Below are 25,964 nucleotides of genomic sequence, written 5' to 3' on the forward strand. Positions count from 1 at the left end.
CCACAAACAGGAAAACTACTCCGAAGACTACCGTCAGAGACCCTGCCACTATAAATCCAATCGCCACTTTGGCTTTATTGATGGCCATGCTGCCAATAATCAATAATCAATAATAATAAAATGTTATTTCAAGTTTCCTCTGCAGAGCTGCAGAGTGCTTTAAGGTCCGAGGATGAACAGTGATGGATGCAGAGGAGTAGGGCGTGTTGGGTGTGTTTATACTCTGCAAGGGGGGGGGGGCGTGATGAAAACTTCCTGTTTCCTAAATACATGTAAATTCATGCAGTCACATTTTAGTCAGATGACTTGTGTTTTACTCAGCAAAAAAAACACACAAAATCCACTGATACAAATAACAAAGTGTGAGGAATTATAATAAAGAAAAGGTACAAATTAAGATTGAGAAGTGGTTTTGTATATTTAAGGACGTTTTATATCCTGCTGCCTCAAACACTCACTAGAGCACCAGATGTGGATTCATCCACCCCTAAAAGTAGTCCCTAACAAACTCTCTGTTTCCTCCAGTTTGTTTGATGAAAACTACAGTGAGCAGCTGTTTCTGATCACTGAGTCAACAGAAATGTTGCCTTCACCATTCCCATTTGGTAATGCTACGTTACCACTACGAATAAGAATATAAATATATAATTAATACTGCGGTGTACTGTAGTTTTTAAACATTAGGATACTGTTTAGGGCCTCTGTGCTGTTGCTTCAAATGGGCCAGCCCACAATGCATTGCTAACTACAGTACAGAACCGTATTACGTGAATACAGTAGATTAGTGTTGAAAATTGGCTGTAAATTAACAGCAATTGTTTACAGTGTAGCATTAACTAATCTGCATATTAAGATTATTAATATAAATATAAATCAACCAATACATTATGAAGATAATTATAATACAACAATACAATATCTATATTTCTGCATAGTGACTACTTTAACTTTGGTACTTTTACTTAAGTAACCTTTTGAATACAGGCCTTGTGCTTGTGTATTTCTACACTGTGGTACTTCTACTTTTACTAATATTGTACTGTTTACTCCTATACATTTTATTGATACCTGAATAGTTACTCATCACTGATCATAAAGGTGAACACAGGACTATTGATCCTCGGGGATACTTTTGTACTTTATGCAGTTTGTAGGATTTTGCGCCATCTAGTGGTGAACCTGCAGATCGCAACCAGTTGAAACAAAGCGTGTAGAAGAACTACGATGAAAGACAAATGTCTCTCTATTTTATTTTATTTTATTTTATTTTATTGTATTTTATTGTATTTAATTCAATTCAATTCTATTAAATTATCTTTTTTATTTAATTTTATTTACTTTATTCTATTTAAATGTATTTAATTGTATACTTGTTTTTGATTGATCTTATTGTATTGGTTGGTTTCATTGTTTTTTCAGTATTATTTGATATTGACCATAGTTAGTTTTGCTTATTGTTGGGCCTCACAGCTTTCTGCTGTTATATCTTCTCACTTCAGCACTTTGTAATCTTTTTTAAAAGGTGCTATATAAATAAAGTTATCATTATAAACTATTGTGACTTGATCATCTGGTTTGTTAGCACCTGATTTTAATTATTTAAAACTTTCGTCTTCTATTATTTTTAAGAACTACCGTCTCACACTCGACGTGAGTTAAGCATGTTTAATGTGTTGGTATGTGTATAATCTGAACTCAGCGGTGGACCAGCAGACGTGGACTCTGAGTGTGAAGTGGTCACGTTGTTCCTGTCGTGATCGTTGCTAATTGGATGTGTAATTAGGAAACTAATTTTCGGTCACGCCAAACCTTTTCCCCCCGTCGGTTAGAAGACGCCTCCGGGGAACATAACTTCAAACCCCCGAACTACCGATGGTATTTAACGACTCCCATATCTTTATTCATGGCTTTGGTTGAATTTGGAGCGATGAAGAGCTCCTCTCTTACTGGGCGTACACATGATCGCCTCATTCCCGTTAAAGACACAGAGGCACAGAGCAGCAGCCCACCACAGCCTCATCTGACTGCTCTGTGAAATCTCCCACCATCATACCGTCCAGCCTCTAAAAAGACAGAATTGTGCTCCTGAGGTATTACAGATTTTCCTCACATGCCTTCCTTCCTAAATGCTGATGGTGGTGTTCAACAAAAAAGGAAGTCTCAGCCAAAAAGGCCCTGAGCTTCCTCTTGTGCGTCATGTGATTCTGATCTAATGTATGTGTCACCGCTTTCTCCAGCTGATGGACAACTCGCTCATGCAAACTTTGAATGTGTCACTTTTCTGAACACGAGAGGTTGATTTGTGTCACGTGACCCTCTGACACAGACACAATAGCATGTTTTCTGAACATACACATTTATCCTTCACACACATCATGTATGTTAAACAGTTCACACACATCATGCATGTTAAACAGTTCATACACTGTGAAGCTGAAGGAGTGTTTAGGCAGTGAGAATGTCAGCTGCTAGAATCGTTCTTAAAATGAAGCAAGGTCTGCATCATCACAGGATGTGAGTTTAACACTTTCAACCCCCAAAAACACTTTTTTATTCTCACATTGTTTCATTTCAAAGATTTTTAGAGGCTTGAAGAGGAGAAATAATTCAGTATTGCATTAAAAAGGGGGAGGAGTACTTTACCACTGTATAGAAATACTCTGTTACAAGTAAAAGTCCTGCATTCAAAATGTTACTGAAGTAAAAGTACTCGTATTATTACACATGATGTTATTGTATTATGATTATAAATGAATGAATGTGTTCATCCCGTTAATGTTGACGCTGGTAAAGTTGGAGCTCATTTTAATGACTTTATATACTGCTGGTATATATCAATAATAATAATAAGTATTACATTTTATAATGTGATTATGCAAAGGTACATGTGGTGGAGTAAAAAGTACCAGAACATGGAAATACTTTTCCATTTTAAAGTTCTACTTACTGTAAGTAAAGTACTTGAGTAAATGCACTTAGTTACTTTCCACCAGTGTTTGTTGATTCTTTTACTTTTCATCTAAATAAATAAATGATAAGTAAATAAAGGGTAAATGTGATAAAGAAGCCTCTGAATAGATCTTTCCTCTTTTCTTCTGTGTTTTTTCAGTTGAGTTGTTAACAGAGAGATCTAAAGCTGAAGCTCTCTGTCTCTCAGATCTCTGGAGTGTTTGTGTCGTCCTCTGAGCAGACAGGAGGAGCTTCGTCTTAGAGCTCTTAAAGTGGTCCATCTACCGGTTTGACACGGATCCCAAATTTGACCGAGAACTTGTTTCCATATTTGAAGCAGACACACAAAGCTTCTTTTCTGGCTTCTGTTACTAAACACAGAGGTGACCAGATGACTCACTCCGTTTAAATCCTCCCTCACGAGAGGGAAACCAACGGTTTCTGCTTCAAGTAATTATAAATATGTGTATCTAGTCTGTAAAATCAATTTAATTAAAATCCAGTATGATCCAGTTTGGTGGAGGAAGTATTCAGATCATCTACTACAATACAAGTACTAATACCACACTGTGAAAAAAAACCTCTACAAGTTTAAGTCCTGCATTCACAACTTGTACTTAAAGTTACTACGAGGAACTTTCATTTAGTGTTGATTCTGTCTCCCCCTGTGGACTAAAGTGGTAGTGTCTCTGAGCACCAGACTCCCTTTAGAAAATCTCTCATTCTACTGCAGCAGGGTCTGACAGTCTGCCCCTCTCAGTCCTGGTTCTGGTTCTCCTGTGCCTCCCTTCCCTCCAGCAGGTCCAGCAATACGTCCTGGGTCTCCAGCAGCTGGTGTTGGTGTTGGCTCCCAGAGAGGAGAAGCTCTACTCCTGGAGGAGGAGGAGGAGGAGGAGGAGGAGGAGGAGGAGGAGGAGGAGGAGGAGGAGACGCTGCTGCTGCTGCCGGGAGCTGAGTCCTCCTCATCCCTCCGGAGCGCTGGATCTGGGTCTGTCCACGGTGGACCGGTCTCTGCTGGAGGATCTGGGTCTGTTCACGGTTGACCGGTCTCTGCTGGAGGACCTGGGTCTGTCCACGGTGGACCAGTCTCTGCTGGAGTCTGAGCTAAAGGAGTTTCTGGCGAACCTGCATGATTTCATCTGGTTTCACCAGAATCCGACCCGGTGGCACCAAATAACTATATAGAAACAGACCATCTTCTCTCTGATGGTCTATTTACTGATGGAGGTCTGATAGAGGATCAGCACTACACTGAGACTGGTTCATATAGAGGATCAGGACTACACTGAGACTGGTATATATAGAGGATCAGGACTACACTGAGACTGGTTCATATAGAGGATCAGGACTACACTGAGACTGGTTCATATAGAGGATCAGGACTAAACTGAGACTGGTTCATATAGAGGATCAGGACTAAACTGAGACTGGTTCATATAGAGGATCAGGACTAAACTGAGACTGGTTCAGGACCAGTTAAAGTAGATCCAGTAGATCCTCTAACAGTGACTAACTGGACCTTTAAAGTATAAAAGTGAGTTCTTACAGTTTAGACCCTTTATTGTCCACATCCCAGTTCATCTTTGAGACGTTGTTTATCTGCAGCATCAGTAGAAACAGATTTATTTGAATGTTTTTATGAAGTAATCACAACAATAGAATTTAATTAAAGTCGGAACACAACAAGTGGACGTCCTCTAATAACAATAAGCTCTTTTATTATTGCAGTGTTCTCATTTCACCACTAGAGGTCAGTACATCCATGTTTATCAGACCGTTGTATTCTTCTTTGATGCTAAAGTTAGATTACTGTAAATATCAAAAATATCAACACTCTTGGTTGAAGTGTATGAAATCGGTTGAGGGTTGTAGATGGTTGTGTGGAATGTTTCAGTGGGGGAACAGGTGACGTGTGACTCCAAACAGTTGATTTGTTCAGTGAGTGTTTCATTTTAAAAACAATAACACAAAAATTATTTCATCAAAATTATTTCATCCTCGTGCCAAGAAAAAAGAAACTCTATTTCTTTTAGTTCTGGTCCGGTCCTGGTTCACACTGACTTATTACAAACGACCCAAGAGGAGTAAACATGAAGCTAAACAGACACTTTTGGTTATTGTCATCCTGCATTATGAATATACCTACAACACAGTGCTATAAGCAGATTATAACACATTATAAGTGTGTTTGATGCATTATAGACATAAAAGGTGTTACTAATAATTCAAACAATAGAAACATTAAATGCATTGCTTTGACAGGAGTGTTATCACTTTGTAGTCAAACGTATTACGAAGTCTCCAGACTCTTCTTTTTAAACCTTCTGCAGCTGAACTCCATGAAGAAGAGGATGTGCAGTTCTTAAAGGCACAGCACCCCCTAGAGGTGCTTCTGGGACTCGACTCACTTTAACTGGGAGCTCCAGATGGTTGAACAGGTCGAGCTGAAGGGAAACTCCAACACGAACAACTATGTCTGAGGAGCTTTGTGAAGCCTGACAATATGAACTCCAATTTTATCAGAACGGGTTTCAAAACTCCTACACACCAAAAGGTACTCCTTAGTTAGATTAAACTAACATCTGGGTCTGTCCACGGTGGACCGGTCTCTGCTGGAGGATCAGGGTCTGTCCGCAGTGGACCAGGTCTCTGCTGGAGGATCTGGGTCTGTCCACGGTGGACCAGGTCTCTGTTGGAGGATCTGGGTTTGACCACGGTGGACCAGGTCTCTGCTGGAGTCTGAGCTGAAGGAGGTTCTGGTGAACCTGCATGATGTCATCTGGTTTCACCAGAATACGACCCGGTGGCTCCGATGATGAGCATTAAGAATAACTCTATAGAAATAGACCATCTTCTCTCTGATGGTCTCTGTACTGATGGAGGTCTGATAGAGGACCAGGACTACATTGAGACTGGTTCAGGACCAGATTAAAGCTCCTCACAGAAACTTTAACTTCAGTAAAAGACTAGAGTACTTCTCTCTGGTAAATCTACATTTGATGACCTACATGTAAATCCATCACTCCAGAAGTATGCCCCTCATGAATATCAGCTTAAACTCAGTCTTGAGTCTCAGCTGATGGGAGCTCGTCCCTCAGAAGATGATCAGGTTTTGTCCTGCCTCTGAGACAAGGGCGTGTCCCGCGGTTGGAGGACGCTGTCCCCGCACCTCCATTGATTAGTGACAGCAAGCAGCCAAGCGGGCACTCCCCGTCACTTCAACTCAACCAACTGGACTGGACTCTATTCATCGTGGCTGTGATTACTTTGTGTTTATTACAGTCTGTGCATGAGTACCGGATCGGACCGCAGCTTTGGGAGAAATAAACCGGGACACCTTTTATTCAGACATGGAGATTGAAAGCATGATGGCGAATAACACGCTTATTAAAGCCAGAGAAGGTGAGAGTTGTTGTTTACACAGAATTTAAGTTATTGTGTCACTTCTTCAATGCAACAGGATGTCTAATGCGTTTTATTTCATCTTTAACATATTCATATTCGATCAGACAAAGACGTCTCTAAACAACACGCTGAAAGATGAGAAATGACAAAAACTGATCACAAACATGTAATATCCTCATGCAGAAGATTTAACCTGTGCATCAGAGACATTTCTCATCAAAGTGAATTATTGTTAAATTCTCCCTGAGGTTCCGTGAATAGACCATGCATAGAACTTTTATTTTGTTGGTAAACACATTTTGTTTTGTGAAAAGTCGCTCTGTGACGTTGCAGTGACAACATGACCATTAACGTTTGAAAGCAAGTTTGCAGAGCAATGCGGTCCCACAGGCTCTGCTTACCTGTCCCTGCGCTATAAATAGATCTTCCTCTGTAGTGGAACATGCTATTGTCTGAAAACCTGACGGGCTAGGCACGCGCGAGCTGCACTACGCATGCGTTCTGATGACAACACTGTTGATGATAGACGTGTAACTCTTGAGTTTTAAGGCCTTAACTCAGGAGCGTTTCTAGGATTCAAAGAATGGGGGGGGGGCTTAGCCCCAAGGGGAGGGGCATGTTTGCGCACGCAGCGTGCGGCAATTTTTTTTGGGGCGGCGGATATCCATTGTTTCAGACAGTTCACAGATTGGTTCAATCAGAAAGAGTGTGATTTTGCTCTGCGTCACTCTCAAATCCTAATTGTTAAAGGGACCGCACACAATGGATGGAGAATGGACCTGACAGTGTCAACTTTTGAGTTGTTTACTTGTTTTATTATGAGCAGAAGGGAATACGATTTTGATCAACATTTACATCTATTTTGTTGTCTGTGTAGTTTTTACATACCAGTGATATTTTATGCTCATTTGGACACTATCACTGAGATAAAGACGAACGAGTTCAGTGTCAAATATACCATTAACTGATTATAAACAACAACATTCTATAGGGACTGATATTATTGTTTTGAAATACTAGAGAGATAGTGTTAACATAGCCCACTACAATATTCCCTTTCATTTGCCTCAAGTAAACCTAAATGTAAGCAGGTAACAATCGTTAACAACTTTTTAGGGGGGCTTCAGCCCCCCTAAAAAGGCCTAACGACGCCCCTGCCTTAACTAAATGTTTCATTTGTGTTCCTGTAGGAGGAGGAAGTAAAGGCAGAAGCATCAAATGGAGAGACATGCTGCGCTTCCCTCACATCAGTCAGTGTGTGGACCTGGACATAGGTGTGTGTGTGTGTGTGTGTGTGTGTGTGTGTGTGTGTGTGTGTGTGTGTGTGTGTGTGTGTGTGTGTGTGTGTGTGTGTGTGTGTGTCAGAAGTCCATACATGTTTGTGGGTTTGCTGCATGAGTTCACATCCTGTTTTATTGCTCCATCAGAGCGAGACTACCACAGTCTGTGTGTGAAGCAGCCGATCGGAAAGAAACTGTTTCAGCTCTTCTGCCGGAGTCGAGCCGATCTGCAGAACTACATCTCCCTGCAGGATGCTCTGGTACACTTTTAAACCGTGGAGCATTGAACATTCATAAAGATTGAGACTAACCCTGCTCACGTGAACTGTATCTGTAACTGTAACACATTAAATAATGCTGTATTATGTGAAGAGAAGTCATCGAGTGTGGGAGGAAACTGTGCAGATAAATTCATCGTTGCATTGCAGGAAAAGCTTTTTTAATTAAGTTCTGTCACACTGTGATAATGCAAAACGAGCTAAAACATCTAAAACATTTATGGAATAACTAAAAAAGGGAGGAAGAATATGCAACATGAAGACGAAAACTGTTAAATTATAAAACTCAGTTTAAAAAGCTATTTCTAGCGTCTCGGTGAGGACAGCATCATCTGTGTTTCACAACATTTACTCAAGTTGTTCTTGATACATAAACTATGAAAACAGTTGGCAGTTGACCAACGTTTGTTTGGAGGAAGAATGACAAGAGGAAACAGGATGTTGGACGGACTTCTTTTCGATAAGCAACTGAAGAGATGTGTGTGTCGGATATCTTTGATATTAAAGCAGATATATCATTTTAAACGTCGACGGGCTCAGCACACAGGATGTGATCAGTGCAAAAACAATATTAGTTTTAATGACATGGTAACCAATATCTATCCAGAATATCTTGGAGCTGGATAAAATGTACTGACCTGTGCACATTCGTGCTCTGCTTCCTCACACTGTGTCCTCTTCGTCTCCTTTAGGACGCCTTTGAGACCAAGTCAGATGAGGAGAGGAAAGATTTCGGCTTCAGCATCATTCAGAGGTTCCTCTGGAGTCAGGTCTGACAACAACACAGAAAACATGCTTCACAAGTTAAATGAAACGCTTCCTGTGTTAACGTCCTCGTCCGTGTCCCCTCAGTCCAACCAGTGTGTGTCCGTTGTGCTGCAGCATGAACAGAGCTGCATCGAGAGTCTGGAGCTCGACCCCTGCACGGACATCTTCCACGACTGCAGGGAGTAAGTTCACACTTCTGATTATATGTGTGCATATAATTACTTATTTTAAAGACAAAACCAACCTCTCTGTTCTGTGTATTAGAAACCTACACGAATACCTCTGTGGAGAGCCATTCATCCAGTACCAGGACAGCATGTTCTTCGACCGTTTCCTACAGTGGAAGATGCTGGAGAGGTCAGTGTGTGTGTGTGTGTGTGTGTGTGTGTGTGTGTGTGTGTGTGTGTGTGTGTGTGTGTGTGTGTGTGTGTGTGTGTGTGTGCGCTTGGAAACAAGGAAACAAATTGTTGGTTGGGCAGCTGGTTTATCTGCTTGTACTTGAAATGCTTCGTTTTTAGTTTTTTGTTTAAACAGATCAATTCAGAATGAAAACAACAACCTGTGTTTCTCCTCAAGGCAGCCCATCACCAAGCAGACCTTTAGACAGTACAGACTTCTGGGGAAAGGAGGGTTTGGAGAGGTAAGCCTGCCGTCACCTGATATTTCTCTGTCATGGATATCTCTTTGAGAGTTGCTTCACACAAATGAAAAATATAAATAACAGATCATTTGGGTTTTATTTGTCAGGGTTTTAAGATATCTGGTTCTACCTTGAGCCACAATAGAATGGAAAGGAGGGGAATTTTACTCAGCTTCAAATTATGTCATGAACAAAACTCCAGAATCAGTATCCCTGTTGTTACCTCAGTAGAAAGAGTTGATCTCTCAGAACCTGCGTTCATAAAACCAGAACTACCTGCTAGGCTTGACGTCTCTTCATCCCACCAGCATCATTTTCAGAAAAACCAGAAGCTGTCCCAGCAAGTTGCTGGGATCAGCGTTTGTCAGGACCTGAGCCATTTTATGAGAAGCTCTTTCTATAAGTCGACTCAAAACAACCGGTACTGCTGCATACCCCCGTCTCTTCAGCTTTTCTGTTAACTATCTATATTAACAAACAGCAACAACTGTCGATCTAAGAACACAAATCTCAGACGATTTACTGACCCTATATGAATCGGCTAGAAAGGATTTGTAGTACCTGGGGTTCTCTTTCTGGAGCCAGACCTGGGCAAGGGAGCTTGTGTCCGGTGGGCATATCTTGACACATGAATCTACAGGGGGCAGCCTCCCTGGGGTCCAACCATGTGCAAGGATAGGCATTGGGGGTCAGGTGCATTGTGAACCGGGGCAGCTGGCAAAAGGCAGGGAGCCCTGGCATAGCAGACATAGCTCTAGGGTCGTGGAACCCCTCTCTGGCGGGTAAAGGAACCGGAGCTGGTGTGGGAGGTGGAGCAGCATCACATACACCCATAACATTGGTTCTGGAATCAAATTCCTGGAGAGGGGCTGGACTCTCACCTTTTTTCAGGAGTTGCCCAGTGTGAGAGGCGCCACCAATCCCCGGCTGAGAGCCGCCGTGTTGGGAGTCCTCGCTGGGGAAACGAGAGGGTCTGATGTCACCCATTGGTCTGTGGACTGACGTTATTAAGCCTCGAGTTCAGCGATTTCGCCGTCGCCATCTTTTTTTTTTTTTTTTGCAGCCAGTGAACAGGAAGTGACCATATCTGGACTGAGGAGGAGTGACGTAGAGACAGCGTATACGTGGCTACTGTGTAGCCCCGCCCCCAAAGCATACTCTGCTTTATGGTCTGTTTGACTCTAAATGGACCATAATTTACTAAATGAACATCATGCTGTATTGAAGAAGACTTGAAACTAGAGATTGAGACCATAAACTCATGTTTACAATGTTTACTGAGGTAATAAATCAAGAGAGAAGTAGAGTCATTTTCTCATAGACTTCTATACAACCAGAGGAGTCGCCTCCTGATGGACACTAGAGAGAATGCAGCTTTAACACTTGAAGCATCGACTTCACTCGTCAGAACCGGAGGTTGCAGTCTGAGCTCGACCCATACTTAATAATTCAGAATATATCTCTAACAACTTCTATTTCCTCTGACTTCCTGAAAGTGCGATACTAAGTCTTGTGCCACAATCTTAATTCATCCTTTGCGTTCGTTTCTCAGGTGTGGGCTTGTCAGGTGCGAGCCACAGGAATGATGTACGCCTGCAAAAAGCTGGAGAAGACTCACGTGAAGAAGAGGAAAGGAGAAACCATGGCTCTCAACGAGAAACAGATCCTGGAAGGGCTGAACAGCAGATTTGTGGTGAGAGTAACACAGTTACGCTTTTTGTTTAACACTCAAGCTCTTCCATAGTCCCAAAGAAATGCACTACTTCCTCCTGTTTGTTTGATAAAAAACTACAGTGAGTAGTACTAGAGTGTTTTAGGAGATTACTGATGGAACTATATATTTGTGTTTTTAAAAAATGTTCGTCTTCAGTAAAAATGATCTTAGAGCCACAGACAGGAAGTCAGGGAGTATTAAAAGATGGACTAATATGTTGTTAGTTTTGGGTCTTTCTCAACATGCACTTCCTCGTTCTCCATTTAGGTGAATCTGGCGTACGCCTATGAGACCAAGCACTCCCTCTGTATGGTTCTGACCATGATGAGCGGCGGGGACTTGAAGTTTCACATTCATAACATCGGGGCACCCGGCCTGGACAAAGACAGGGTGTGCTTCTACGCTGCAGAAGTCTGCTGTGGTTTAATTCACCTCCACCAGAATTCAATATTATATAGGTCAGTGTATTTCTGCATTAAGGGAACATTGGTGAAGGAAGTATTGAGATGCTTTAGGTAAGTGAAAGTACTGTGAAAATACTCCACTACAAGTAAAAGTCCCGCTCACGCATTAATGTAAAAGAAGGATTTTACTTTTGTAGTTGTTTGAGCTTGAGCTCATTTTGAACATTTAACTAATGATTATTGTCATTATGGATTCATCTGCTGATTATTTTCTCCATTGATTGATTGATTGTTTAGTTTGTAAAAATAGAGAAAATAGAGAGAAATGACCCATATTTGTTTAGTCCAGAACTAATACATTAACATTACATTAACATTATTCCTAATACATTTACATTATTTAATCTGCAGCCAAGGAATGATTTTATATGAAAAATAACTTAAACCATCAAAACAGTTTTGGATTGATTTTCTTTTAATTGACATATTGTTTCAGCTGTACTCGTTTAAACTGTTGAGAAGTTTTATTCACAATAACACGTCATATTTTATAATTTTTTTGGAATGCTTTGTACACAAACATCTTGATTTTGAAAGTATCTAAAGCTGTCCAATAAATCTTTTAGTTTAAAAGACTAACGCATAAGTACCCCACATGTGTACAGTAATTAAGTAAATGTATTTAATTACATTCTATTACTGATTATCATAAATGCATTAAGTCCCATCTCTGAATCAAATGTTGTTTTTGATCTTCCAGGGATATGAAACCAGAAAACATTCTGTTGGATGACAACGGTACGTGCTGCCACAGTAAACACAGACTGTTTGTTCTGAGTGCAGTGACTCGATCTACAGACACAACTAATGTTCAATCATAACCATAACCAACAAGAAGATCACATTCAAAACTCCTGTGACACGATGACGACAGCCTATACTTACTTCTGGCTTGCCTATTTTTAGCTCGGAAAAGAAATTATTTGAATGATGTAATGATAGCATTTTCGAGTTGAGCTAGATGATCGTGTTGACGGTATAGTGACAAAGGCAGGTTGAGGAAGTGAGCGGTCTGCGGTAATCAGGTGTGGTGTCTATTTTAAGACGCCCTCTCTACACCTGTTCCTGCATTCCTGGCAGCGTGTTCGGTTTTACGTGTTTTCATTAGCGGTTAGAGTTGTCACGTGGTTATTGAGCCTCAGTAAGAGCTGGAGGGGCGGGAAGTAAAGAATGAATTAAGCACAAGGGAAAGTACATCATAATAACAGCAGATTTCTTTTGTTGGTATTTGTTTCCTCAAGGACATATCCGCATCTCTGACCTCGGCCTGTCTGTGAGGTTATCTGAGGGGAGCGTGGTGCGAGGCACGGTGGGCACGCTGGGATACATGGGTACGTATGTAAACCTCACAGTGTGGGTCTCCAGAGGATCCCAAATGTCCACCCTACAGCAGTAAACCCTGAACCCTCAGAGACTTATCTGACACCACCATTTAAAGGGTTGAGTGTGAAAGACTGTAATAGTAATAATAATAATAAAAATCACTTTATTTATACAGCACCTTTAAAAACAGTTTACAAAGTGCTTTGACAGACAAAAGCAGCAAAAGCAAGACAATAACAACAATAACAGAAAGCTCAGTGAGACAGTCAATACAATACAAATAAACTAAGAAATAAAGAAAAGAAAAGGAATAAAAATGTGTAAAATAATTTAGTAAAATGAGGTTCAACCTTTCCTTGTTTGAGTAAATGTTATATAATAACTACATAAGAGAAGTGAGACAAAAACAACTCTGGTGATCCATTTACTAAGTCTGATCTAAATTGTCTTGTTTTTTAATTTATTCATTCTTTACCTTTGAAATCATTTTTCCAGGTGATTTTTTTTCCGGGTGTTTATTGTTGTAATACTCATTTCTGCCACAAGAGGCTGAAACACAACACAACCTCATGTGTGTTTAGAGCTCAAGGAGGAATTAAAACTCACCTGGAAGAGAACAGGAACGTCTTTGGCACTATTTAGAACGTGGAGTAGTGGTGCACACCGTCCTCTAGTGGCCAAAATTAGTATTACAACAACAAACACTTCAATGGAAATGGATCAACCACAACCATTTGTTTTTCTCACTTCCTCTCAGGGCTCCCATATGATCATCTACAAATTTAAAATAATTTTGTTGGCCAAAATGTCATACACAGACAGGAACGTACAGCATGTTATCATCAGCATAGTGATGTTTCCAGTTTTTGGGGTTAATTACTTCCAGAGAGGTCGGACCTCTTCTTAACTGTTATAGAACTCCAATTACAGAAATCCAAATAGTCTCTAGTCTTGAATATGAGGGAGTAAACAATACAACAGATATAGAGCATATTAAAAGCCATAGCACCCCAAAGAACCAGATATGAAACATGAGATCAGTTTCAGGTTTATGAGCAATTTTAACAAAATTTCCAAAAGTATGAAGGTGACAAAACAATGTATTTCTTTGAGAATGTTTTGAGTTTTGTTTGATTTTTTGCGTCCTTGTTTCAGCCCCCGAGGTGATCAGCCACAAGCACTACGGGATGAGCGTTGACTGGTGGGGCCTCGGCTGCCTGGTTTACGAGATGACGGCGGGGCAGCCTCCGTTCCGGAAGCGAGGAGAGCATCCTAAACCCCCCGAGATGGAGCGCAGGATTCAGAGAGAAGAGCTCGAATACGACAACAAGTTTAGCAAGGATGTGAAAGACCTCTGCTCCTCTGTAAGTCCAGAAAACCGGATCAAATTCTAAGTCTTTTCCAGGAATCCTGACAGGTTGTTTTTTTATTTCCCTGTGTTGCAGCTGCTCACCAAGGATCCAGAAGAGAGGTTGGGATGCCGGATGTCGGGGGGTAGAGAAGTACAGTCGCATCCTTTCTTCCAAAAAGTCAACTTCAGGATGATGGAGGTTGGACTCGTTCAGCCTCCATTCAAACCAGATGCAAGTGAACTGATTATTTATCCATCTTAAAAATGGTTCAGACACAAATAATGTCCCTGCACACGTGTGTATTACCTGTTGTTACATAATCTGACGTCTTTTACTAACGGATTGTATATTTCATTACTTTTCAGTTTGAAAAATTCTACATGAATTATACTACCCTTCATAGTTATGTCGCCTTTTCCTGTTTGACTCTGCAATTTGAATTAGAATATAATTCTAAATCTGATCTGATGCAGTAGTTGAAAGTTAACTTCTCTCTGTGTGTAATAAGGTCAGTGGCTGACTTGCTTCTGTTGGAGGAGAGCGCGTCTTTAGACATTTATGTGAAGTTAGGAGAGTTTTCACTCGTACGAGCCCAACGTACGCAGAGAAAGTTAAGAAAAGAATACGAAAAAAGTTATTGCATGAGGCCCAATGTCTGTTTTCTTTTAAATATATACAGTATGTATATATTTAGCACGGTTACAGTGTGATGCTACTACATGACATTAAAACTAATTTTAAAATATATATATATTCAAATGATTATATATATTTTATAATTTAATATATATATATCTTAAAATTATTATATATATTTTAAAATTTAATATAAATATATATATTAAAATGATTACATATATTTTATAATTTAATATATATATATATATATATACATATATATATATATTAAAACTATTATATATTTTTTATATTTATATATATATATATATATATATATATATATATATATATATATTACAATGATTCAAATTATAATTATATATATATCATTTGAATATCGATATATGTACACAAGAAGTATGCTCAGTTAAACTGATGCATTAGCGTTGCAGGTTGTAAAGGTGGAGCTCATTTTAATTATTTGATATATTGCTGGTAGTTTAATCTGTAATAATCATAGCAGATAATTACAGTTGTATTATTAATCTGAATATGCAAAGTAACTCAAGTTATTAAATACATGTAATGGAGTGAAAAGTACAATATACTTTCCTCTGAAATTCAGTAGATTTGAAGTACCAGAAAATAGAAATACTCAAGTAAAAGAGAGAGTAATGTATGTCATGAGAGTAAGTGTACTGTTAGATAAATGGTGTGTTTTTGACAATGCTTACTGTGACGTGGTTCCTCCTGCAGCCCAGACTGGTGTACTGCAGCGACGTGCAGGACATCGAGGAGTTCTCCACAGTGAAGGGAGTCACTCTGGACCAGAAGGACAACGACTTCTACTCCAAGTTCATCACAGGCAGCAACCCGATAACGTGGCAGAATGAGGTATTATTATGTACTAATACATGTATTAATATGAGTTAATATGTTTTAATGAGTTAATATGTATTAATATGTACTAATATATGTATGATGAGTTAATATGTATTAATGAGTTAATATGTATTAATATGAGTTAATATGTATTAATACATACTAATATATGTATTATGAGTTGATATGTATTAATATGAGTTAATATGTATTAATATGAGTTAATATGTATTAATACGTACTAATATATGTATTCATATGAGTTACATCATGGATGTCTGTCCAGAATCTATGAACCTCACCTTTTTTATCCTCCTCATCTTCCTCTTCCTCTTCTTCTCCTCATCTTCCTCCTCCTCCTCTTCTCATCTTCCTCCTCCTCAGATCATTGAGACGGGATGTTTCAGGGAGCTCAATCAGTTCGGTCCTGATGGATCTCGATCTTCTGACCTCAACTTCTCCCAGATCCCCGATCACCCCAAACGTAGCCTGCTGGACCGACTCTTACGCAGACAAGTAAGAACGTACTGCTGCAGTAAAAGTACTACTACCACACTGAGATGTAGTACAGTAAAAAGTACAATATTTACCTCTGAGATGTAGTACAGTAAAAAGTACAATATGTACCTCTGAGATGTGGTGGAGGAGAAGAATATAGCAGCAGAAAATAGAAATGCTAAAGTACCTTGAATTGGAACTTCAGTACAGTACTTGAGTAAAAGTACATTTGTCCACTACTCGTGTACTGTTTCTCAAAGTGTGTATTATATCTGAAGGCTGAATACTTCTTTCCTCCAACAGCAACATCCAGATGTGTCAGATGAAAGCAAACAGGGTTTGATCTCCAGTGAGAACTACATGAAGTCAGGGATGGTGAGCACGTCGCTGTGAGGACGTCACGGACGGAGAGACAGAGAGACGGACAGAGACAGAGACGGACAGACGGAGAAACAGACAGACAGACGAACGGACAGACAGAGAGACGGACGGACAGATTGCTTTACAGACAGTAAACACACCCAGCGGAGCAGCAATGATCGGTTCTTCCTTGTAAATCACATCATAGGTTTCTTTGGGTTTGTATTACAGCTACATATATATGATATATCAGCTATACTTAATAAAAAAAAAAAGTTGTATAATTTTACTTTTCACGCACCAACACGTCCATTGTTTAAAATAAAACGATGTATTTTGTTAAGTACTTGAAGTACTTTAAGTAGCACAGTATGAAGATACTTCATATGACAGTAAAATGAATTTCACCAGTTGCACTGTTTTAGCCAAAACGGCTGAATAAACAAGATTTCTTTTTTTTTTAATGTGTGGTGGTTCAGATTCTATTTTTTTGTACCATAAACTGTTTATAAGAAGTGGACGTAGTCATCGTGACGTCACTCATTGGTTTGTGGATGTTTTGAAGCCTTGAGTTCGTCGATTTCACCGTCGCCATCTTGGATTACGGTCGTCGCCATGTTGCTGCTTTTTTTGTGACGTAGAGACGCCGTATACGTCTCTGGTAGAGACCTGTCAATCACTGTGTAGCCCCGCCCCTAAAGCATCCCCTGCTTTATGGTCTGTTTGACTCTAAATGGACCATAATTTACTAAATGAACATCATGCTGTATTGAAGAAGACTTGAAACTAGAGATTGAGACCATAAACTCATGTTTACAATGTTTACTGAGGGAATAAATCAAGAGAGAAGTAGAGTCATTTTAGACTAGACTTCTATACAACCAGAGGAGTCGCCCCCTGATGGACACTAGAGAGAATGCAGGTTTTACATTCTCTTCTGGTTCTAAATATGAATATTTAACTTGATTTAAATATATTATATATTGCTGGTCAGACAAAACAAGACATTCAAAGACGTCGCCTCTTGGACTTTATGGAATAAATGTTTAATTAACTGAGAAAATAATCTACATATTAATTACTAATTAAAAACAATGGTTAGTTCAGATCGACTTTCAGAACAACTTGCTAAACGTCAAAATCCAGAATTCATGAGAGAGCTCAACTTTTGTCCATTTAGCATTTATTCATTTTTTTATTGAACCCAGAGTATAAAACAGTGAATAACTGACACACATTGTAAAACAAAACAAATAAAAAAAAGACAGAACGCACTAAAGAACTGCAGAGTCGTCTCTCGTCAGAGGTTCAACATGACGAACCGGTGAGATCTCTCCTCTACAGCGACACGCTAACTTCAAAATATACAGATTTTAAAGCACAAGTTGATTTAGTCGTTAAATGTTCAGAGAGGACGTCGGCACGATGAGCTGCCGTCCATCTCTCTGTGATCGTTTTAGAGCGTATTTGTTAGCTTTTAACTTCCTGTCTGGCAAAACTAGTAGAAATCAGACACGATTTCTCTGAGCTCTGCAGCTCGTGGTGCAATGTTTTGATATTTCAGCGTGTGTGTGTGGGGGGGCGTACTGAAATCGGGGGGGGGGGGGGGGGCGTGTTCATCCTTCCCACGGCGGGCTGCGTCGTCCGTCCACATCCGTCTCCACGTGGAACAGCATGTCAGCCAGCGTGTGTTCGATCACAGCTCCCGAGCCCATGTCACTCATCTGAGACGGAAGAACAACAACCACAGATAGATTAATCAGATGACAGCTCAGTGGACGTGGTTGTTTTTGTTTAAAGGATGCGATTCTTTACCGGCTGGTACTTGAGGTCTTTTGGAGGGTGTCTGAAATGTGGCCCGAAGTTGACTGAAACCTGAAGAGAGAGAGAGAGAGAGAGAGAGAGAGAGAGAGAGAGAGAGAGAGAGAGAGAGAGAGAGAGAGAGAGAGAGAGAAGTTTAACAAAAATAAAACAAAGTAACAACAAGAAAGCAGAAGAATCAAAAACACAACCCTCGTACTGACCGTGCAGCTCTTGTAGAGAGAGATGGCGGGAAAGTACATTCCTTCAAACAGGTTTTCATAGGCGACACCTTGGCTCACGCCGTTTTTAAAGAATATCATCTGAAAGAAAAACAGGATCCATGAGTTAACAGCAGCAAACACAGCGGCAGGTTTTTATAACTGGATTTCTTTTAATCTTTAAAAAGGAGGACTTCTCACCCTGCTGGAGCTCATGGACTTCAGGCTTTTCTCTGCTTTGTCCACGTAGTCCTTCTCCTCAAAGTACAGGTAGCTCTTGAACTTAATTAGCGCCTGAACAGAGACCATATTTGAGATTAAATAACTGTAGTGTAGTTCTCTTTAGGCGGGTTTCCATTAAAGCATTTTCATGCATGTTTTTTGAAGTGTCGCATTAGCGGAGTTGTATGAAAAAAAGGTTTTAGATCGTTTGAGGTTATTTGTGTCTTTATGTAAACGTGACAGAAAAGAGAGAAAGGCGTGTGCTTGTGGTTACAGAAAAAGAGCCGACTATAGGCGTGACCGAGCGGTCGTTTTTGGGGATTTACTTACTGTTTAAATTTGGCTTAAAAAATGGAATGTAAAACCCGGGGCAGCGTGTCTCGGGTGTTACCTTGTCCTTGTACGTGTCCGGCAGAGCTTTGGCCGTCTCCGTGCCGTCCGGCAGCTCGATGAAGAAGCCCAGCGTGTCTCCCTGACCGTAGCCAGACGAGTAATGCTTCCCTATCGACTGGTGGAACCGGGTGCCCTTCTTGCTGCGCCACGAGTAGCTGAACTTGTCGTAACCCAGAGGGGCCTGCAGGTTGCCTGTAAAATAAGAAAAAGAGCAAAAGATGTTTGACAGATTACTGTTTTGAAGCCCTCTTTATCTTTTTAGAACATAAGTTCTTAAAGATTTCAGCCGAGTAAAGCAGATGCGGAAATGTCTTGAAACTGCATTCTCTCCAGTGTCCACCAGGGGGCGACTCCTCTGGTTGTATAGAAGTCTAAGCTTTAAGGTAGCCCCGCCCCTACAGCATACTCTGCTTTATGGTCTGTTTGACTCTAAATGGATCATAGTTTACTAAATGAACATCATGCTGTATTGAAGAAGACTTGAAACTAGAGATTGAGACCATAAACTCATGTTTACAATGTTTACTGAGGTAATAAATCAAGAGAGAAGTAGAGTCATTTTCTCATACACTTCTATACAACCAGAGGAGTCGCCCCCTGATGGACACTACAGAGAATGCAGCTTTAACACATGAAGCACTGACTCCACTTCTCATATTATTCCTAAATGTAAAGAGGTTTGTGTAAGAGAGGACCACCACTCACCGAGGGGCTGAGACCAGCCGAGCCTGGCTGCCGTCTCTGGGGGCATTTCCTCCACGGTGACCTCAAAGTACCAGGAGCCCTTCCGGATACCGTGGGAGGCTCTCACCATGGAGTAGCCCTTCTCGCCGGTCACCGTCAGACGGTCGTCAGAGATCTTCAGCTGAGGCGCTGCAACATGAGCAAATGTTATACTTTATTTTGTCTCAATGGGACATTTTTTTCTTGGAGCTCCGACACTTTTCCCATAAATGTGTTTTTAATACGCGGTACCTCTGTCGTGTAGGGCCAGCAGCACCCTCTCGTACAGACAGGCCCGGTACAGATCACCGGGTATGGGTTTGCCGGCCCAGCAGTCCAGTTCCAGCTTATCCGGGTCCGGAGCGTGAGGATCCGGTTCTGCCAGGATGTAGCGGTACCCGTCCTTATTAAAGGGGTGCTCTAGAGGGTAACCGTGAGGAGGCAGGCGCTGGGCCGAGAACAGGGGGTCACTACGACGAGGGAGGAAGCGGAGCACACGTTAGTAGGTTAGTTTATTTAAAACAAAAACTGTCCACTGAGTGTGAGAGAGTGAGTGAGTGAGTGAGTGAGAAAGAGAGAGTGAGTGAGTGTGAAAGAGAGAGTGAGTGAGTGAGTGTGAAAGAGAGAGTGAGTGTGAGAGAGTGAGTGAGTGAGTGAGTGAGTGAGTGAGTGAGTGAGTGAGTGAGTGAGTGAGTGAGTGAGTGAAAGAGTGTGTGAGTGAGTGAGAGTGTTCACTGACAGTTCTTATACCTTCGGGTTCTCTTGGTGGCTCCTGCTGCAGCTCCCTCCTGTTGCTGCTGTTGTTTACGTTTGGCCCCTCGTCCTTTTCCGGGTCCAGGGGCCAATGCACCTTTAAAACAACACAAGTCAGATTACACACCTGAACAGGAAGTCATGCACACACACACGCACACCCACCCACCCACACCCACACCCACACACACACACACACACACACGGTTATTAGGCGTTTGGTGAACACGGGGAAAACAGCAGGCACAAAAAAAGCAGGAATTAGTTCACGTGGATTTTTCAGCCTCTTGAACTTTGAACCACATCGATCACAAACACTGACTTCAGATCAGACTCTCTACTTCTTCCTCCCACTAATAAAACCGCTGAGATGGGAAATTAAACATTGTGTATATGAAGAAAGTAAGAATAAAATGCAGTTATTCTTTCACAGTAGCCAGAAAAACTTAAATTCCCATTTTAAAGATTAACGACTAGTTCTAGTATCTGTTTCTATGTTATTTTATGTAGAACAATACAAAATCCTCTAGTTCAGATATTAACACGTGGAATTATTCAACAAAACATATCAATGTGGAAAACAGTAAGTAGTTCCATCTGAGCCACAGTCTTCAGACATTGAACTAAAGGTTGAGCCACTGGGATAATTCAAAGCATTAACATCATGTTACGTTATTTGCTTCTTTATCTTCAAAAACACCATCATGACACAGTGAAGTATCAAGACTGGTTTTGCACTAAACCTTCCTCTAATAAAATTAAATGAAATTTAAGTTTGAGGCTATGACGGCAGGTTAGAGCTGCAGTAAAGAAAAAATGAATGACGGCGCTGGGGAGGGGGATTATATTAGAAGAAGAAACTCCAGGATTAAAGTCATAAATTTATGAGATATTCTTGTAAATTCACAATAAAATCACCAAGTTGTTTTATGATGAAAAGCCCCTTTTCACAGCAATATCTCTATAACGTCCAGATGCCTAAAAATCTTAATAATAAGTTGGTGATTCTGGGATTAAAGCACAATCATTTAACACACACTAATCAGCAACATCTGTGGTGAGATGGGTTTGAACCAACTACCTGATAGAATAAAAAAACACTTTTATTTTGTGACTTTATAACCTCATTGAAATGTACAACTTTAAACCATATTCTCTGAATATATTAACTTTCTCCCTCAAATCAACAATGATGTTTTTATTCCCATAATGGCTCTAATATGATGTTTTATGAGGCTTTTTTTTTTTTTTTTGCAGCAAGCCAGAAACAAGGAAGGTTTGTCCACCGATGACAGGGAGCAAAGCTTTTAGGAGGGGGGAGGGGGGGGGGGGGCATCAAACACAAGCAGAGAGCAGACAGGGGGGTACAAGTGGACGAGGATGAAGTTGCCCACAAGATGCTTACTGAGGAACCTCAGGGCCAACTTCTATCCAGAAGGTTACGAGACACAAAAAACAGATCAGCTCCAAAAATACCACAAATATTCACCTGAGAACGAAGATCCACCTGGAGAAACAATGCACAAGACCCATTTTAAGGTTTAAATATGGAACTTCTCCACATTAGAAATGACCAGAGCTACATATGTAACTGAGTTATGTTCTCACGTTATCTCAAATGTTTACAACAATTTTTCAAACCAGAGAAATAATCTGTAGTTTTTAAACGAGGTGCGTTTCATTCAGTCGCCTGTCGGAGGCGTCAGATCAGCGTTGTGGTCGTCTGCCAGAAGTGTTTTAAGACACTTTGGTGGTTTTTAACTCGACGTTTAACCGGATGAAGGGTTTTAGTCGCTGGACGTCTGGATCTTATAAGAGCTTCAGGACGTGAAGCTGCTTTTATTCAGTGTTTTAATCAGCAGGTCTGTTGGTCTTTAGAGGAGGAGACCTCTGTGGTCAAATAAAAACCTGAAACATTCAGCTTTATGTTCTCACCATTCAGTCCACCAGCAGTGGGAGCAGCAGTGGTCTGTTTCTGTGAGTCGTATGAAGGTCCAATGTTTCCCAGGTCCTACAGGAGAGAAAGAATCAGACTTTACCCACAGATTAAACATTCTTCTTCTTCTTCTTCTTCTTCTTCTTCTTCTTCTTCATTCTGCTCTGAGGCTGAGCGGTGCATACCTGGTCCAACAGGCCAAACTTGGGGTACTCTTCCTCAGGGTCTTTGCTGCCGGGGTCCGGGTGTTCCTTCACCAGGAACACATCCCGCTCTTTACTCTGGACAATAAGCACAAGTATCACAAGATTATTACCATAAAATAACAGTAATAACAGAGTGGTAGAAAGTAACAAAGTACAGTCACTCAAGTACTGTACTTTAAGTTAAATTTTGAGGTACTTGTACTTTACTTGAGCATTTCTATTTTATACTTCTACTCCACTACATCTTTGAGAGGAATGTTGCACTTTTTCAAAACTTTTTAAAATAACTTTAGTTCACTTGTAGAGTACTTCTATTCTGTAGTATTGCTGCATTTACTCAAGTAAGAGCAGTAAGAGCGCTACCATCGTCTTCACGATGTTGTTGGGCCAGGTGAGCTTCCCCGGTCTCTGACGGGTCGTCATGCATTCCCAGTACTTGTCAATGAACGGTATGATATCCTGCAGGGAGACATGGGAAATATGCAAATGTTACCATAAATGATCGTAGCAGTATTCACAAGAACATCAGGAGATTTCACCTCAATCTTAATTGTAATCTTCAATAAATAATTGTAAGAATTGAAAAGCCCAACATCACATAGACTGGAATTTAAAGTGCTTTAGAGGTCCAAACCAACGTGTTCGTGCTCACCTTGTCTTTGGAGAACATGGTCTTCGGGTGCTCGTCTTGTGTTCTGGATCTCCACGTCAGGTTAGCCAGCGCTGTGAGACACATCTCCTTCAGGTCTGAACAGCACAGGAAACAAACAAGATGGAAAATGTTGTGACAAAGTACGACGAAGCTTGAATCCACCATTGTGTCGAGGCAGTTTGAAATACCTACTCGCTTGTTTTCTGAGGAAGTACGTGTTGCCGCTGTGATGGCACACGTTGCAGTGAAACACATAGTTAGTCATGAAAGGAAGGCAGGTCCTGTAGAGAAGGAGGAGAGGTTAAATCAGCACTTTAAAGTACTCTAAAGACACGGCCAATGTTTGAATATAACTTCACTTACGCAGTGTCGATGGCAAACGTGTCAGCAGTGAACCACTTCATGCACAGCGCACACTGCAGCTCCACCTCTCCCAGCTGCCTCCCACTCTCCTCGTCTCCGGATCCAGTCAGAGCGTCGGCCGCCTCGGAGCCGTCGCCGGCCGCTTCCTGTGAGACACAAAGTCTGCTTATTAAAAAAACCAGCACGAGCATTAGGAGTTACAGCAAAGCCAGAGACAGCAAACACACAAAACAAAGACAAAGTCATGCTAATAATAATAATAATAATAATAAATATATATGTTACCATTCCCTCTTTGCCGTTGGATGACTCAGTGTCCATGCTGGTGGGTAGTTCCCTGAACGGAGCATCCCTGATGATCAGCAGGAAGATTAATCAGATGACTAAATGTTTACTAAATATTGACCCAGCAACAGAAAAAGGTGGTAAAATCATCTCAACAGAATAAACGTTGACAATGGAACTCCACATGTTTTAATTCACTAACCTATTACGCACACATAAGTATTCTTATTTTTCAGTTTCTGCTACGTTAGCCCCCTCTTTTAACCATTCTGCATTTGTAAAATATATAGAGTATATACACACATATATATATATATATATATATATATATATATATATACACACATATATATATATATATATATATATATATATATATATAAAATGCAGAATGGCCATATATATTATTCTGAAATTGGCCATTCTGCATTTTTTACTTTGGGTGCTTTCTTTTTTTAAATGCAGGACGTGTAACAGAGTATTTCTGCAAAGAGGTATTACTACCTTTGCTTTAGTACATGATCTGAATACTTCTTCTAATATTTCGATTAATCAAAAATATTAATGTTCGTTAAAATTTACATTTTTCAAACGGAGTCTGGCGTGCGAGATTTATAGCTCTACATACATTATTATTAGAGGGACATATTCATGCTTTTAAAGTATTAAACTATGCTCTGTAGTCTTTATAAGTCCGCCGGTAGACAGGTTAACATTAACCTGTCATATATTGAGATGTTTTCTCCTCACAAAGAACTGCTAAGCTGTAACGGTCTACGTTTCTCTCTGAGAGTCTATGGGATGCTAACGTTAGCTAGCTAGTATGCTAACATCATTTACGGCTAAACAAGAGCGTAAATGTGGTTCATATGTTCACATATAATCAGAACCACAGCCTATATATTTATAACGGTGAAATATATCTCGCATGACGGACACGTACCCGTCTCCGGTGTCCGGTTCTGTTGTGGCAGCACTGCTACCCGCCTCTGCTTCCGACGCCATGTTTTCAAATCAATGAGTAAAAAAAATAAAAACGTCAACTTCCGGGTTGCCGCAGAGGATCAGTTCAGCAGCGCCACCGCAGGCTGTCGGGTGAACTGCATCTCACCGCCATCCTAAACGTCAAGTATATTAGATAGATAGATAGATAGATAGATAGATAGATAGATAGATAGATAGATAGATAGATAGATAGATAGATAGATTAGATAGATAGATAGATAGATAGATAGATAGATAGATAGATAGATAGATAGATAACAGGTACAAACGTAAAACATAAACATTTAACTGCTATATACAGATATTAACATATGAAAACAACAACATGTGTGCACAGTAGGACTACAGTGCAAAGGGTGTTGGAATAAATATGATTAATGTAACAGGTTGCTTTATATACATATTTATATACATGATATGATAGTTGAAACATTGCGCGTTGTGGACGTTTCCTTCTTGTTCCTCCAGCTGAAGGAAGAAGAACTGGAGGCTTTTGGATGGAGACGGTTATAAGTTTACGGTGGAAGTCGTCGTGGTCGTCGAGGCTGCTGCTGTGGATTTGTAGTGAAACCCACTCGTACGGTTCCCTCACTGGACGATGGATCTGTGGTCAGCAGCCGTGAAACCTGAAGAAACGTCTGACAATCAGCACACAGAAGGCTAACACAGTAAACATTATACCGCCTTCAAATCAGCATGTGAGATATGATAATCAAGAGAACATGGTCAATATTTAAGATAATATCATTACATAAGATAAGATAATCCTTTAGTAGTCCCACAGCGGGAAATCTGCAGCATTACAAAGTGGAACAAGAGAGAAACAAGTAGAAAAGAAGAAAATAAAAACAAAAGATGAACAATAAATAGT

General features: G+C 40.5%; 2 protein-coding genes across 2 annotated transcripts; one reads left to right on the forward strand and one right to left on the reverse strand.

Annotated features, from left to right (window-relative positions):
- The first annotated feature begins 6,238 nt into the window (after window positions 1–6,238).
- grk5 (G protein-coupled receptor kinase 5) lies at window positions 6,239–16,936 on the forward strand. Its single transcript, XM_068705567.1, has 16 exons — window positions 6,239–6,351; window positions 7,545–7,628; window positions 7,782–7,894; window positions 8,605–8,682; window positions 8,765–8,862; window positions 8,945–9,037; window positions 9,257–9,320; window positions 10,873–11,013; window positions 11,302–11,492; window positions 12,199–12,236; window positions 12,740–12,829; window positions 13,977–14,185; window positions 14,267–14,404; window positions 15,551–15,688; window positions 16,061–16,192; window positions 16,478–16,936. The coding sequence occupies exons 1-16, from the start codon at window positions 6,300–6,302 to the stop codon at window positions 16,565–16,567; spliced, it is 1,749 nt and encodes a 582-aa protein (XP_068561668.1). The 5' UTR covers window positions 6,239–6,299; the 3' UTR covers window positions 16,568–16,936.
- Window positions 16,937–17,700: 764 nt separating this feature from the next.
- On the reverse strand, window positions 17,701–25,094 carry ash2l (ash2 like, histone lysine methyltransferase complex subunit). The gene is made up of 17 exons (XM_068706363.1): window positions 25,032–25,094; window positions 24,089–24,155; window positions 23,804–23,949; window positions 23,633–23,721; window positions 23,441–23,535; window positions 23,152–23,247; window positions 22,768–22,863; window positions 22,582–22,657; window positions 22,136–22,153; window positions 20,644–20,743; window positions 20,146–20,363; window positions 19,876–20,043; window positions 19,169–19,362; window positions 18,757–18,849; window positions 18,559–18,657; window positions 18,350–18,409; window positions 17,701–18,258 (listed from the first exon to the last, which is right to left on the reverse strand). The coding sequence occupies exons 1-17, from the start codon at window positions 25,091–25,093 to the stop codon at window positions 18,151–18,153; spliced, it is 1,785 nt and encodes a 594-aa protein (XP_068562464.1). The 5' UTR covers window position 25,094; the 3' UTR covers window positions 17,701–18,150.
- Window positions 25,095–25,964: the final 870 nt, after the last annotated feature.

Source organism: Cebidichthys violaceus, unplaced genomic scaffold, assembly GCF_023349555.1.
Source record: "Cebidichthys violaceus isolate CVI_PGR_0920_01 unplaced genomic scaffold, fCebVio1.0.p SCAF_12, whole genome shotgun sequence".
Classification (NCBI taxonomy): domain Eukaryota; kingdom Metazoa; phylum Chordata; class Actinopteri; order Perciformes; family Stichaeidae; genus Cebidichthys; species Cebidichthys violaceus.